The 17,965-nt window shown below is 39.8% G+C and overlaps 1 protein-coding gene across 1 annotated transcript in view; it reads right to left on the bottom strand.

The window, feature by feature from the left end:
• Positions 1-17,965, bottom strand: part of LOC139757453 (methylosome protein WDR77-like) — a 51,364-nt gene that overhangs the window by 21,194 nt on the left and 12,205 nt on the right. The window contains exons 4-5 of the mRNA XM_071677984.1: positions 17,595-17,767; positions 3,413-3,617 (exon numbers count right to left, since the gene is read on the bottom strand). Of these exons, the coding sequence (XP_071534085.1) occupies positions 3,413-3,617; positions 17,595-17,767 (378 nt within the window). The remainder of the gene's footprint in view (positions 1-3,412; positions 3,618-17,594; positions 17,768-17,965) is intronic.

Here is a 17,965-nt window from a genome sequence, read left to right as displayed (position 1 = left end):
TGAAAAAGATTTTGTGTAATCGGGGCCTGAACATGCAGGAGGGTGAAAGGAGGGCAAGGAATAGAGTGAATTGGAGCGATGTGGTATACCGGGGTTGACATGCTGTCAGTGGATTGAATCAAGGCATGTGAAGCGTCTGGGATAAACCATGGAAAGCTGTGTAGGTATGTATATTTGTGTGTGTGGACGTATGTATATACATGTGTATGGGGGGGGGTTTGGGCCATTTCTTTCGTCTGTTTCCTTGCGCTACCTCGCAAACGCGGGAGACAGCGACAAAGTATAATAAAAAAAAATAAAAAAATAATGTATATGAGTGGATGGTTATTCTTCGTCTGTTTCCTGGTACCACCTTGCTGATGCGGGAAGTGGCAATCAAGTATAATCATAATGAAATAATAATAAAACTGAACTGAGCTCCACAAAATATGTAGTGGAAGCAACATCTGTTAAGAATGAAAACCCGAATCTGGTCATTGCATTAATTTATAAACCACCAGGTGCAAAAGCCACAAGAATTTACAGTGAATTAAAAAATATGGTATCATGTCTTGATTTCCTCTAAATACCAGCCCTAAGGGACTTTCACCTACCACACATTAAATCGTGAATGCAGGAAACAACAATGTATCTGAAACTACCAATACTAGAAGCAGCTCAGACAAACAGCTGTGAGGAAAAAAAGTTATACAATGTGAAAAGTTTTCCTTAAGCCAACAAACAATAAAAACCACTATAAATTACACTCTGGGCTTAATCTTGACAAATAATGGGGACCCAAAATGTGACATAACCCTCTCAAACACTCCGGATGCTAAACTGCCAGGCAAAACATGTAATAAAGGAGATGCATTCAGTAATTTCAGTTTTAAGAGTAAACTCAAAATGGGAGGACTTTATCAATAAGATGTCTGTGATAGAATGGGAAACCCTGATGAGTACCAAAAAAGTAGGGGTGCATGTGAATGATAAGACCACTTTGGTACTCCAAACATGCAACACACACAAACTGGCATGAAGAAAGCACAAAAATTCTAAAGTAAAACAAGAAAGACAAACACTTTAATGGTGGTGAAAGAGAGGTGCAGACCTTCAAAGAAGCCACAGCTTACTCACCAAAGGAAAGAGAACCTATCAATGAATTCTTGGACATAGACCATAAACTCAAAACATCTTATAAGACACAGGAAAAGGAGAAAAAGAAATTACTGAAATAAGAAATACCCCAAACTATTCTCATTCATGTGCAAAATATAGAGCCAGGACCACAAACTCCATTGGTCTCCTTGAAACAAAAAAGATACTTTTACAGATGACCACAAGGAAAAGAGCGAGATTTAAAAAGGCAATATGAATTGGTGTTCAGCAGGCCAAAAACTACTTTAAAGACACATGACCCAACTGACTACCTTAATAATTATTCCCTAATATTACACAGCATATATCACCATCTCAATACAGGATTTTGATGAGACAATTTAAAGCATACCTATGCACTCTACCCCAGGCCCAGACTCATAGAACTCAGCCTTTATAAAGAAATATCTAAGCACTAAATGTTCTCAGGAGAAAAAGTCAAGATTTTGGCATCATCCCTATAAGTATGAAACCAACTCACATCACCCAACTCCACTAATGTCGGGGAGAAGCAATCAAAAAACTAATGACTGGTAGGAATGACATTGCATATCATGAAAATCTTTGAGAGAGTCCTACCAGGGGCAAACTGACTGAGTTTATGAAACTAAACAATCTACATAACCCAGGATGACATGTTTTATGGGCAGAAAGATCTTTCCTCTATCAGTTGCTTGACCACAATGACTGCTGAAGCTCTAGAAAACAAACAAAATACTAATGTGATTTACACAGAATTTGCAAGAGATGGGAATAAACTGTAAAACTGGGAGACGGATATACAACTTTTTAACTAACAGATACAGCACATAATTGTAAACCATTCCATCTCCAGTGCTTCCATAGTGAAAACCTGTCCCCATGGAACTGTACTTCATCATTCCAGTTCTTCATTCTTATATCTGACACTGATGAAAGGATAAGTCACTTTCATTTCACCCTTTACAAATGATACATAAGTATGGAAATCACAAAATAAAGGATGCCGAAAGGATACAAAGAGATATAAGTGAAGTCTTTCTCTCGGCCACTGAAAACAATATACTTTCCAATAGGGATAAGTTTCAACTCCTATGTAAGGGGAAAATGAAGAAATAAAAAACAATACAGAATACCATGCAGACACAGACCTATCATAAACCAGTTGAATAATGCAAAAGACCTCAGAGTCTAATGTCTAATAACTTATCTTCAGAGAACAAAGTAAAACAACCATTTTCTCCTCCAGAGGGATGGTTGGATAGATCCTGCAGACTTTCAAGACAAGAGAAGAAAGACTAAAGATGATACTTTCCAAGGTGCTAATTCTTTCACAAATAAAATACTGCTGTGTTTTAACATCACCCTAACAGGATGTGAAACTGCACAATCAGAGTTCATATAAACATGATAAGGGAACTAAATTATGGGAATGGTTGAAATCAGTGACAGTATGCTTCTTGAAGTGCAGATAGAAGTATATCATCACCTACACCAGTAAAATCCTAGAGGGCATGATCCGTAACTTACACTCACAAAGTGCTACCTATGAAATGTAATGGTGTGATAAGCAAAGAAATAGAGAACACCCTAAACATCCAAGGCCAAAGACTCTTCAACATTTTGCCTGCAAGCATCAGAAACAATATGGGCTACAGCTAAAGGAAAAGTTTTACAAGTACCCTGGATAAGTACTTACAAAGTGTCCCAGACCAGCTTGGTGTTGTGTTATTGCTGGCATAAGATGACAGCATGACAACTAATGGTAAATATGCACTTGAAACTACATTAGTGAGTGATATGTATTGGATGAATACCTGATGAAGTCATGAAGGGACTTGTATCCCAACTACCTGAGCTGAGCCCAAGGTCAACACCCTGGGCTCAGCTCAGGTAGATGGGATACTAGTCCCTTCATGACTTCATCAGGTATTCATCCAATACATATCACTCACTAATGTAGTTTCAAGTGCATATATACCATTAGTAGTCATGCTGTCATCTCATGCTGACAATAACACAACACCAATGCCTTAAACCAAAACTAGTTGAAATCCAAAGATACATACCACAGTTATGGTGTAAACATGAAAAAGCCTACATGTACATGGGGTACAGAAGGATATCACATACGGAATACATAAAGATCAGGGTGAGTGGAAGCAGTGCTACTAGAAATACCCTACAGCACTTCATGGTGGCTAATGCAAGCTCATGGGATACTGAATGACAAATGGATCTACTTAAAAGCTATCAGAGTATGATTCATTAAGAACTTAAAGCTGAAAAAACATACCTTGTAGGATTTGAAGCAAGCCTAAAAAGTGGTCTGTCAAGTGGCTGCAATGAGGTAATGTTATGGCTGAGGAATGCTGTATTCCGCAATACCACCATGCCACTTTGTGTGCCTACCAAGAAATTATCTCCATTTGAGCTGCTAGATTCTGTATTTTCTAACCACACTACACATTCTGGCTTGTCATCCCAGTCACGGTATATACCTGTAAAGTAAACAAAGACTGTAAACATTGTAGAACACTAATTAAGCAGGGTAATATACTGGTAGAAAATATCAATATGAATAATGTCAATATTAGTACTGTTAATATCAGCAAAGATAAGATGTGAGTGGCACTGGGTTTTAGGCTAAGATGAGAAAAGGTTATTTTATGTTATTACATTTAATCCCTGTCTTTACAAAAGGAAGGTGTCCTAGCTAATAGTGAAGGTACAGGAGAGATTATAATAAAATCCAAGATTAAATCTGAAATGTTGCATGCAACGTCTCATTGTCACTCAGCAAAACTATAGTTTTCAGTAGAAGAATGTGGTTTCCTATCTTTACTGTATGGGTAGGAAGTTCTACACAAATGGGACTTCATTTCTTTAAAACTCTCTACTATCATACAACTTCTTAAATTCACGTATGCTGTTAGTGATCATCATGTCTTCAGTCAGTTTATTCCATAAATCCAGAACTCATACCATGAAAGTACTTTTTCACATCTTCCCTGACAAGATTCTTGTTTAATTTCAAGTCCTCTCCCTGTTTCATCCCTACATCCCTCGAAGAACCCTTTTCTGTCTATGTCATCAAATCCACCCATTTCAGTAAGTATTTCTCTATCCATTCTTTAAAACAAACAATTGATCCACACATCTACTACTCCTAATCTGATGTTCTGTACATGCCTCCACCCTCTTAATCACTACCCTCCTATACAACTTACCCAGTAAACTCAACAAACTTATACCTCTTCAGTTTGAACCCTAACCTTCATTCCCTTTGCCTTTATATAATGGTAGTACGCATGAATTCTGCCAATCCTCAGCCACCTCACCATGATCCACACATACAATGAAAATCTCAACTAACCAATCAAAAACAGCCCCCCTTTTCTCAAGAAATTCAACTGCAATACCATCCACTTCAGCCCTGTCTTGCCTTGCCATATTTCATCATATGTTAGGTTTTCACCACCTCTCTACACCGAACCACTCTCCATGACTCTCACTTTGCATATCACCATGATCCAAACACCCTACATCCACATACTGTCATCAACACATTCAACAAGTCCTTTACTGCACTCATCTCCTCACTTCATCACTACCTGTTACCACTTCTCCTATTGCCCCCTTCAATGATGTTCCTGTTTGTTCTCTTGTCTTTTTGCCCATTACTACCCTCCTTCCAAAACATCTTGTTCTCCCTAAAGTTTACCAATACTTGCTCATCCCAACTCTCATTTGCCATCTTTTTCAACCAATGCACCTTCCTCTTGACCTACTGGCACTTTCTCTGTTATACATTCCTCCAATAATTTGCCCTCCTTCTCTGTAAATACTGCCAAAATGCTTTTCATTTCTCTTTCACTAGCAACTTTGCTTATATAATCCACTACTCACCAACTCCCACCTTTTGCATGCTGCATGCATCTCTTGTGCATTCCAGCACTACTTAAGTGTTTCCCATTCCTCAACCCCTCCCCTTGCTTTTTTCACGATCAACTTTTGCTAATCTAAATTCAATCTTTTCCAGCTCAGTTACTCTCACCCCTCTTTTCTCTGCAATTGTTTCCTCTTTTCTGGAAACCTATACAAATCCTCACCTTCACATCCATAAGATAGTGATCAGACATCCCATCAGCTGCCCCTCTCAGCATATTTGCATCCAAAAGTCTCTTATGCATCTACCAATTAATATGAATCCAATAATGCCCACTCACCATCTTTCCTACTCACATACATACACTTGTGTGTTTCACTCAAAGCCAGAACACCCAGTTTTTTCCCTCAAACTAGACACCTCTCTCTCTCTCTCTCTTCTACTCTTGATAACATCAACACACATTTAGATACCCCAGCTGAATCCTTCGAGGAGGATGAGCACTCCCAGATTCTTAATCAGCCTCCTATGTGGTACAGCCTCAAATGCCTTCTGACAGTCCACCCAGCCTTCCCTAAATTCAAGCCTGATCTCTCCAGATACACAGTCCACCCAGCCTTCCCTAAGATCAAGACTTATCTCACTCTCTTGTGAAACTCTAAGAGGTTAGTTACACATGACTTCCTTTCCCTAAAACTATGCTGCCTCAATCAAGAAATTTCTCCTCCACAGAAAGACATTCTCTAGCTTTCTAATAATCTTTATCCAGAATCTTCCAAGTAACACTCATTGGCAAGTCCTGTCTGTAGTTCAATGCCTGTTTCCGGTCTTCCTTCTTACATAAACGTATGACGTTTGCCGTTTTCCATCCCCTTAGTACTATGCAACTCTAGTGATATCCTGAGCAGTATTTCACATAGTATATCAAGTGTATCTGCAAACCTCTTCAGCAAAAATAATGAAACTTCATCACATGTACAGGACAGGTCCATTTAGTATTCTCTTAATATCTTTTCTGGATATCTCAACTATTTCCAACCTCCCACCCCCATTCCATCTCACTGGTGCTTGGGCTATAGTGTTTACCACTGTGAAAACATTTTCAAACTTTCTAATCAGTTCCTCACATGTCCTTACATCATCCTAAACTATTTTCCCTTTGAATCCCTAAGCCTGATTATCTGCTCCTTTAATGACAACTGGTTCCTGATGAATTTATGGAATTGTTATTGTACAAGTAGGAAGAAATGAGAATAAATGGTTACAAGTGAAGGTTGATCTGTGGCAAGGGTGTGTGATGTCACCATGGTTTAATTTGTTAATGGATGGGGTGGTAAGGGAGATAAATAAGACAGCATTGTAGAGGGGTAAGTATGCAGTCTGCAGATGATGGGAGGACAAGGGAAGTTGGTCAGTTCTTGTTTGCTGATGATACAGCACTGGTGGCAGATTCAAGTCAGGTTGAGAGCAAATGTATTCAAAAGAAGGTTATTAGGTTCTGCAGAGTTGAGGGACAGGTCTGTTGGGGTGCAAGTCTGAATGGAGAAAACTTGGAGGGAAAAAGAGTGTTTTAGATACATAGGAGTTAACATGGCAGTGAATGGTACCATAGAAGCAGGAGCGAGTCAAGAAAGGGTGAGGGGAAAAAGGTTCTCAGATGGCGGAAGAATGTGTGGAAAAAGAAAGAGGGGATAAATGGGTATATTTGAATGTATAGTGGTCCTAACAGTATTATATGGATGAGAGGTAAGGACCATAATAAAGAGAGAAAAAAAAAACTGTACAGAAGAGTGGGGATGTGCTGGAAATTAAATGAATGAGGGCAATACATGGTATGACGTGGTCTGGTCGAAAAAGTAACAAATGGGTAAGAAATAGTAGTGGTATTATATATATATACACACAAACATTTTTTTTTTTTTTTTTTTATACTTTGTCGCTGTCTCCCGCGTTTGCGAGGTAGCGCAAGGAAACAGACGAAAGAAATGGCCCAACCCCCCCCATACACATGTACATACACACGTCCACACACACAAATATACATACCTACACAGCTTTCCATGGTTTACCCCGGACGCTTCACATGCCTTGATTCAATCCACTGACAGCACGTCAACCCCTGTATACCACATCGCTCCAATTCACTCTATTCCTTGCCCTCCTTTCACCCTCCTGCATGTTCAGGCCCCGATCACACAAAATCTTTTTCACTCCATCTTTCCACCTCCACTTTGGTCTCCCTCTTCTCCTCGTTCCCTCCACCTCCGACACATATATCCTCTTGGTCAATCTTTCCTCACTCATTCTCTCCATGTGCCCAAACCATTTTAAAACACCCTCTTCTGCTCTCTCAACCACGCTCTTTTTATTTCCACACATCTCTCTTACCCTTACGTTACTTACTCGATCAAACCACCTCACACCACACATTGTCCTCAAACATCTCATTTCCAGCACATCCATCCTCCTGCGCACAACTCTATCCATAGCCCACGCCTCGCAACCATACAACATTGTTGGAACTACTATTCCTTCAAACATACCCATTTTTGCTTTCCGGGATAATGTTCTCGACTTCCACACATTTTTCAAGGCTCCCAAAATTTTCGCCCCCTCCCCCACCCTATGATCCACTTCCGCTTCCATGGTTCCATCCGCTGAAAGATCCACTCCCAGATATCTAAAACACTTCACTTCCTCCAGTTTTTCACCATTCAAACTCACCTCCCAATTGACTTGACCCTCAACCCTACTGTAACTAATAACCTTGCTCTTATTCACATTTACTCTTAACTTTCTTCTTCCACACACTTTACCAAACTCCGTCACCAGCTTCTGCAGTTTCTCACATGAATCCGCCACCAGCGCTGTATCATCAGCGAACAACAACTGACTCACTTCCCAAGCTCTCTCATCCCCAACAGACTTCATACTTGCCCCTCTTTCCAAGACTCTTGCATTTACCTCCCTAACAACCCCATCCATAAACAAATTAAACAACCATGGAGACATCACACACCCCTGCCGCAAACCTACATTCACTGAGAACCAATCACTTTCCTCTCTTCCTACACGTACACATGCCTTACATCCTCGATAAAAACTTTTCACTGCTTCTAACAACTTTCCTCCCACACCATATATTCTTAATACCTTCCACAGAGCATCTCTATCAACTCTATCATATGCCTTCTCCAGATCCATAAATGCTACATACAAATCCATTTGCTTTTCTAAGTATTTCTCACATACATTCTTCAAAGCAAACACCTGATCCACACATCCTCTACCACTTCTGAAACCACACTGCTCTTCCCCAATCTGATGCTCTGTACATGCCTTCACCCTTTCAATCAATACCCTCCCATATAATTTACCAGGAATACTCAACAAACTTATACCTCTGTAATTTGAGCACTCACTCTTATCCCCTTTGCCTTTGTACAATGGCACTATGCACGCATTCCGCCAATCCTCAGGCACCTCACCATGAGTCATACATACATTAAATAACCTTACCAACCAGTCAACAATACAGTCACCCCCTTTTTTAATAAATTCCACTGCAATACCATCCAAACCTGCTGCCTTGCCGGCTTTCATCTTCCGCAAAGCTTTTACTACCTCTTCTCTGTTTACCAAATCATTTTCCCTAACCCTCTCACTTTGCACACCACCTCGACCCAAACACCCTATATCTGCTACTCTGTCATCAGACACATTCAACAAACCTTCAAAATACTCATTCCATCTCCTTCTCACATCACCACTACTTGTTATCACCTCCCCATTTACGCCCTTCACTGAAGTTCCCATTTGCTCCCTTGTCTTACGCACCCTATTTACCTCCTTCCAGAACATCTTTTTATTCTCCCTAAAATTTACTGATAGTCTCTCACCCCAACTCTCATTTGCCCTTTTTTTCACCTCTTGCACCTTTCTCTTGACCTCCTGTCTCTTTCTTTTATACTTCTCCCACTCAATTGCATTTTTTCCCTGCAAAAATCGTCCAAATGCCTCTCTCTTCTCTTTCACTAATACTCTTACTTCTTCATCCCACCACTCACTACCCTTTCTAAACAGCCCACCTCCCACTCTTCTCATGCCACAAGCATCTTTTGCGCAATCCATCACTGATTCCCTAAATACATCCCATTCCTCCCCCACTCCCCTTACTTCCATTGTTCTCACCTTTTTCCATTCTGTACACAGTCTCTCCTGATACTTCTTCACACAGGTCTCCTTCCCAAGCTCACTTACTCTCACCACCTTCTTCACCCCAACATTCACTCTTCTTTTCTGAAAAACCATACTAATCTTCACCTTAGCCTCCACAAGATAATGATCAGACATCCCTCCAGTTGCACCTCTCAGCACATTGACATCCAAAAGTCTCTTATGCATCTACCAATTAATATGAATCCAATAATGCCCACTCACCATCTTTCCTACTCACATACATACACTTGTGTGTTTCACTCAAAGCCAGAACACCCAGTTTTTTCCCTCAAACTAGACACCTCTCTCTCTCTCTCTCTTCTACTCTTGATAACATCAACACACATTTAGATACCCCAGCTGAATCCTTCGAGGAGGATGAGCACTCCCAGATTCTTAATCAGCCTCCTATGTGGTACAGCCTCAAATGCCTTCTGACAGTCCACCCAGCCTTCCCTAAATTCAAGCCTGATCTCTCCAGATACACAGTCCACCCAGCCTTCCCTAAATTCAAGCCTGATCTCTCCAGATACACAGTCCACCCAGCCTTCCCTAAATTCAAGCCTGATCTCTCCAGATACACAGTCCACCCAGCCTTCCCTAAGATCAAGACTTATCTCACTCTCTTGTGAAACTCTAAGAGGTTAGTTACACATGACTTCCTTTCCCTAAAACTATGCTGCCTCAATCAAGAAATTTCTCCTCCACAGAAAGACATTCTCTAGCTTTCTAATAATCTTTATCCAGAATCTTCCAAGTAACACTCATTGGCAAGTCCTGTCTGTAGTTCAATGCCTGTTTCCGGTCTTCCTTCTTACATAAACGTATGACGTTTGCCGTTTTCCATCCCTTAGTACTATGCAACTCTAGTGATATCCTGAGCAGTATTTCACATAGTATATCAAGTGTATCTGCAAACCTCTTCAGCAAAAATAATGAAACTTCATCACATGTACAGGACAGGTCCATTTAGTATTCTCTTAATATCTTTTCTGGATATCTCAACTATTTCCAACCTCCACCCCCATTCCATCTCACTGGTGCTTGGGCTATAGTGTTTACCACTGTGAAAACATTTTCAAACTTTCTAATCAGTTCCTCACATGTCCTTACATCATCCTAAACTATTTTCCCTTTGAATCCCTAAGCCTGATTATCTGCTCCTTTAATGACAACTGGTTCCTGATGAATTTATGGAATTGTTATTGTACAAGTAGGAAGAAATGAGAATAAATGGTTACAAGTGAAGGTTGATCTGTGGCAAGGGTGTGTGATGTCACCATGGTTTAATTTGTTAATGGATGGGGTGGTAAGGGAGATAAATAAGACAGCATTGTAGAGGGGTAAGTATGCAGTCTGTAGATGATGGGAGGACAAGGGAAGTTGGTCAGTTCTTGTTTGCTGATGATACAGCACTGGTGGCAGATTCAAGTCAGGTTGAGAGCAAATGTATTCAAAAGAAGGTTATTAGGTTCTGCAGAGTTGAGGGACAGGTCTGTTGGGGTGCAAGTCTGAATGGAGAAAACTTGGAGGGAAAAAGAGTGTTTTAGATACATAGGAGTTAACATGGCAGTGAATGGTACCATAGAAGCAGGAGCGAGTCAAGAAAGGGTGAGGGGAAAAAGGTTCTCAGATGGCTGAAGAATGTGTGGAAAAAGAAAGAGGGGATAAATGGGTATATTTGAATGTATAGTGGTCCTAACAGTATTATATGGATGAGAGGTAAGGACCATAATAAAGAGAGAAAAAAAAAACTTCTGATTTCTAGCTGCTGTCCAAAATATCCTTTTCAAGGTTTTCATGTTCATTTTTCCTTATTCTGCTCTCCTGTTCCATGCTCTCCTTGCAAATGCTAGTTGGAAGAATGCTGTCTATATCTTCACCACTGCACATCTCAAATTCCTTTATGACATCTTTTATTAAATTTATTTATTTATTCATTTTCTTTCTTATTATTCCCTCTGTACCTGAAGCTTAAGGTACTCAAACCTTTACTCTTTCATTGTAAATTTCACTCAACAAAACGTCCTAGTTCCTGGCTACTGAATTCCATTTCCCAATCTAAGTTACAATATAAATTACTGAGGTTTGTGTAGTTTTCATGATAATATCTGCTCTTTCTTTCCTGTCTCACCTATGCCCTTTTACTGATCTCTATCTATCTACCTATATCTCTGATCCCTGTTTCCACCTGAAACTCGCTCATGGGGGAGACCATGGAGACAGTGTCTCCATTACTAGTGAACTCCAGTGCCACTTCTCAGTTTTTAGTACCTCATCCTTAACAGGCCAATGGTAGAAGGCAACTCTTTTGCAGTGTATGCAGAGGCTCCTACCTAATGTTCCTACTGACTGCTTCTATATAATGCTCTGCTTTTACTATATATTCAGATATGAGCATTATATAATCACTTCTTGCAACTGGTGTTTCATACATAATGTTAATTTCCAATCAAATACGAGTGAGGATAGGCTTAATAATGATGGTGAACCAATTCTCAACTTACTGTGCTCTGTGACATGTTGATACAGGAATATTTCTTATCTATTATTATACTTTGTCGCTGCCTCCCGCATTAGCGAGGTAGCACAAGGAAACAGACGAAAGAAATGGCCCAACCCACCCCCATACACATGTATATACATACGTCCACACACGCAAATATACATACCTACACAGCTTTCCATGGTTTACCCCAGACGCTTCACATGCCCTGATTCAATCCACTGACAGTACGTCAACCCCGGTATACCACATCGCTCCAATTCACTCTATTCCTTGCCCTCCTTTCACCCTCCTGCATGTTCAGGCCCCAATCGCTCAAAATCTTTTTCACTCCATCCCTCCACCTCCAATTTGGTCTCCCACTTCTCCTTGTTCCCTCTAGCTCTGACACATATATCCTCTTGGTCAATCTTTCCTCACTCATTCTCTCCATGTGCCCAAACCATTATAAACACTAAAAACTTGTGTATCCATGATTCCCTATAACCATATGAAGCCATATTCCTCTAGTCTGGCTCTTTATCTGAAATGCTTGGGAAATCAGCTGTTCTGGATAAAATAATTTGCAGTTATTCAAGTTTCTAATATATCAAATAATTAAAAAAAATGTAATATTTCAAAATATTTTACACAGACGAATCACTATTTCATGTAAACAGATGCTTGGATCTTCTGCTGTTCAGTGATGTAAATAATTAACATGCTGCCTTGGACTCGCTCTTAGCCAGCCTTTTGCACAACTCTTTTACAAGGATTAAAACATTCTTCTTACACTCTGTGATATGCAGATGGTTTTAAGAGGCTGTTAGGCAATTGCTGATGATGCTTGAAAGGGACTATTATTCACAACAGTAATCTTGGGTGCATAAAATACATAAATATGCAAAACCAGCACACAGCACAATGCCAAAATACACCAGGTGGTGAATCCACTAATCACTGTAGCGCGGAGCTCTCGCAATTTGATATATTTCTATAAGTTTTTATTTTCTCTATCTTTTGATAATCAAGGATTGCCAACCAAAACTGACAAAGATTTGTTGTTCTAAACATTTTGTTGTCTTGAAGGACTGATTACATAAGTTTTACTGTAACTGATATCCCCCATTGTGAGTACTTTATCTCTAAGAAGTAGTGTTTCACGGCTCCACGAATCATCCTGATTGTTCCTCCAATTATTCTTATATGTGTTCCGGTCTGTTGCAATTTTTGCAGGATTACAAACTAATAACACAACTATCCTCTTCTTACCTACAGTTACTATAACCATCATGCATGATATGAATGGGCAACATCCACCATTTCTTGAAACTTCAGGTTCTCTTTAATTCACAGGGATAACCCTTCCCTTCTTTAACCTTTTCTTTCATTTGTTCCTGTCATGTACCCCTCTGGACAAAACAGGCAAGTTTTTCTCTTTGGAAAGCTTAGTTTCCATAACTCCAACAATATTAGGTGCATTTCCCCTTAGAGAATCCTTGAATTCCAGTGTAATTACCTATCTACTAGGAGCAATGACATGGAACATATATAAAACAAAGTTAAGAGATGGAGCAACGGGACTGACAAACTCTCTCCCCTTTACACCCAAACAGTAATCACATCACAGGAACCCTCAAATTGGTGATGCAACTTTCATATGAAAGACAATGAACACTTACAGTGTCTACAAAAAAAACTTCTGATTTCTAGCTGCTGTCCAAAATATCCTTTTCAAGGTTTTCATGTTCATTTTTCCTTATTCTGCTCTCCTGTTCCATGCTCTCCTTGCAAATGCTAGTTGGGAAGAATGCTGTCTATATCTTCACCACTGCACATCTCAAAATTCCTTTATGACATCTTTTATTAAATTTATTAAATTTTATTAAATTTATTTATTTATTTATTCATTTTCTTTCTTATTATTCCCTCTGTACCTGAAGCTTAAGGTACTCAAACCTTTACTCTTTCATTGTAAATTTCACTCAACAAAACGTCCTAGTTCCTGGCTACTGAATTCCATTTCCCAATCTAAGTTACAATATAAATTACTGAGGTTTGTGTAGTTTTCATGATAATATCTGCTCTTTCTTTCCTGTCTCACCTATGCCCTTTTACTGATCTCTATCTATCTACCTATATCTCTGATCCCTGTTTCCACCTGAAACTCGCTCATGGGGGAGACCATGGAGACAGTGTCTCCATTACTAGTGAACTCCAGTGCCACTTCTCAGTTTTTAGTACCTCATCCTTAACAGGCCAATGGTAGAAGGCAACTCTTTTGCAGTGTATGCAGAGGCTCCTACCTAATGTTCCTACTGACTGCTTCTATATAATGCTCTGCTTTTACTATATATTCAGATATGAGCATTATATTATCACTTCTTGCAAATGGTGTTTCATACATAATGTTAATTTCCAATCAAATACGAGTGAGGATAGGCTTAATAATGATGGTGAACCAATTCTCAACTTACTGTGCTCTGTGACATGTTGATACAGGAATATTTCTTATCTATCATTATACTTTGTCGCTGCCTCCCGCATTAGCGAGGTAGCACAAGGAAACAGACGAAAGAATGGCCCAACCCACCTACATACACATGTATATATATACATGTCCACACACACATATATACATACCTATACATTTCAACGTCTTTTTTTCTTTCAAACTATTCGCCATTTCCTGCGTTAGCGAGGTAGCATTAAGAACAGTGAACTGGGCCTTTGAGGGAATATCCTCACCTGGCCCCCTTCTCTGTTCCTTCTTTTGGAAAATTAAAAAAAAAATAATGAGAGGGGAGGATTTCCAGCCTCCCCGCTCCCTCCCCTTTTAGTCGCCTTCTACGACACGCAGGGAATACGTGGGAAGTATTCTTTCTCCCCTATCCCCATTTCAACGTATACATATATATACATACACAGACATATACATATATACACATGTACATAATTCATACTTGCCGCCTTTATTCATTCCCATCGCCACCCCGCCACACGTGAAATGACAACCCCCTCCCCCGTATGTGCGCAAGGTAGCACTAGGAAAAGACAACAAGGCCACATTCGTTCACACTTAGTCTCTAGCTGTCATGTATAATGCACCGAAACCACAGCTCCCTTTCCACATCCAGGCCACACAAAACTTTCCATGGTTTACTCCAGACGCTTCACATGCCTTGGTTCAATCCACTGACAGCACGTCAACCCCAGTATACCACATCGTTCCAATTCACTCTATTCCTCGCATGCCTTTCACCCTCCTGCATGTTCAGGCCCCAATCGCTCAAAATCTTTTTCACTCCATCCCTCCACCTCCAATTTGGTCTCCCACTTCTCCTTGTTCCCTCTAGCTCTGACACATATATCCTCTTCGTCAATCTTTTTTTTTTTTTTTTTTTTTGCCGGTCTCCTGCGTTTGCGAGGTAGCGCAAGGAAACAGACGAAAGAAATGGCCCAACCCACCCCCATACACATGTATATACATACGTCCACACACGCAAATATACATACCTACACAGCTTTCCATGGTTTACCCCAGACGCTTCACATGCCCTGATTCAATCCACTGACAGTACGTCAACCCCGGTATACCACATCGCTCCAATTCACTCTATTCCTTGCCCTCCTTTCACCCTCCTGCATGTTCAGGCCCCAATCACACAAAATCTTTTTCACTCCATCTTTCCACCTCCAATTTGGTCTCCCTCTTCTCCTCATTCCCTCCACCTCCGACACATATATCCTCTTGGTCAATCTTTCCTCACTCATTCTCTCCATGTGCCCAAACCATTATAAACACTAAAAACTTGTGTATCCATGATTCCCTATAACCATATGAAGCCATATTCCTCTAGTCTGGCTCTTTATCTGAAATGCTTGGGAAATCAGCTGTTCTGGATAAAATAATTTGCAGTTATTCAAGTTTCTAATATATCAAATAATTAAAAAAAATGTAATATTTCAAAATATTTTACACAGACGAATCACTATTTCATGTAAACAGATGCTTGGATCTTCTGCTGCTCAGTGATGTAAATAATTAACATGCTGCCTTGGACTCGCTCTTAGCCAGCCTTTTGCACAACTCTTTTACAAGGATTAAAACATTCTTCTTACACTTTGTGATATGCAGATGGTTTTAAGAGGCTGTTAGGCAATTGCTGATGATGCTTGAAAGGGACTATTATTCACAACAGTAATCTTGGGTGCATAAACTACATAAATATGCAAAACCAGCACACAGCACAATGCCAAAATACACCAGGTGGTGAATCCACTAATCACTGTGGCGCGGAGCTCTCGCAATTTGATATATTTCTATAAGTTTTTATTTTCTCTATCTTTTGATAATCAAGGATTGCCAACCAAAACTGACAAAGATTTGTTGTTCTAAACATTTTGTTGTCTTGAAGGACTGATTACATAAGTTTTACTGTAACTGATATCCCCCATTGTGAGTACTTTATCTCTAAGAAGTAGTGTTTCACGGCTCCACGAATCATCCTGATTGTTCCTCCAATTATTCTTATATGTGTTCCGGTCTGTTGCAATTTTTGCAGGATTACAAACTAATAACACAACTATCCTCTTCTTACCTACAGTTACTATAACCATCATGCATGATATGAATGGGCAACATCCACCATTTCTTGAAACTTCAGGTTCTCTTTAATTCACAGGGATAACCCTTCCCTTCTTTAACCTTTTCTTTCATTTGTTCCTGTCATGTACCCCTCTGGACAAAACAGGCAAGTTTTTCTCTTTGGAAAGCTTAGTTTCCATAACTCCAACAATATTAGGTGCATTTCCCCTTAGAGAATCCTTGAATTCCAGTGTAATTACCTATCTACTAGGAGCAATGACATGGAACATATATAAAACAAAGTTAAGAGATGGAGCAACGGGACTGACAAACTCTCTCCCCTTTACACCCAAACAGTAATCACATCACAGGAACCCTCAAATTGGTGATGCAACTTTCATATGAAAGACAATGAACACTTACAGTGTCTACAAAAAAACATTCTCTGCCCAATCATATACTTTCAAAGGCAATACACAGCTAAGGTTTACTGATGCTCTCAGGGTAAAATCATCATACATCTGGTTGCTGAGACCAGCATTTCTAATGGCGTGAGTACTATCAACTCACCTGTGTGCCTCATGCTATATTGAGGGAAGGATGTTCTTTCTTTTCCCTTTCTGGTTGCCTCTCCATTTTGGGAATTTCATTTCCAGGCGCTGAATTTCTTCCTTTCTATGGAGAAGAAAGCCGGAATATTTGCCTGGAAGCAAGAAAATGTGGGTACACATGAGATTTCTAGGCACACTAGGTGCTTAGAACACACGATCAGGCAGCAGCTTCCTTGAACACCTCATCAGTGCTTTGTCTTATTCAGGAGATCAAGACCTTATGGACCCAAAATTGAGACCTTAAATACTTCAGGAACCTTGCCAATTCCATGCCTAGATATCTGCAGATGATAATCAAGGCCAAATGAGAGAGGACAAAGTTCTAAAATGTAAGTATGACATTGCCTTTGAAAATATATGGGGAGAAGGAAAAGGTTTTTTGAAGACACTGTACTCCTCAATATACCAACACTTACTTCACAAAGACATATAGGTGAATCACTACACTTCTTGATATGTGGTTTAACCCAATGGACATAGACATCATGAGTGCTGCACAAGCCCCACAGAAGGGAATCATGGGATAGGAAAGTATCAGGCTGGCTTAGGCAACATCTCATTCACAGTATCTTCTCAAATTTCTTCTGAACTTTATAGACTAGATTACCTCATTCCATTCCATATCATCTCTGGTAACATATACTTAAAAAAAGTATTAATGATGTACCTTGTTCAATTTATACTTACAAGAAGCAGGCTTTGGACATCTCAAGTCCCAGAGGAGAACATTTCCATCCATTCCAGAAGAGAGAAACAACTGATCATCTGATGGATGTGAAGCAATCCCTGTCACCGGCTGAGAATGTGCCACTGATAGCGAACGGACAACAACTGTTGTCTGGCAGTCCCACACTCTTATGCTAAAAAATACAGATAATCTCTCAATTTAAACTTGAATATTCAAGATACAGTACATACAATTTGATTTTAAAGAGAAAGCTTGTAAGACTTTGCATTCACCAATACAGTGTTATATTTACCATACCCAGAAACATAGCCAATGGACAACCATTCATAAATGCCGCTTACCTGATTTTTCCGAACATTCATCTGAAATC

Source organism: Panulirus ornatus, chromosome 2 (assembly GCF_036320965.1).
Source record: "Panulirus ornatus isolate Po-2019 chromosome 2, ASM3632096v1, whole genome shotgun sequence".
NCBI lineage: Eukaryota > Metazoa > Arthropoda > Malacostraca > Decapoda > Palinuridae > Panulirus > Panulirus ornatus.
Note: the sequence above shows the minus strand (reverse complement) of the source record. Positions and strands in the feature narration are given on the sequence as shown.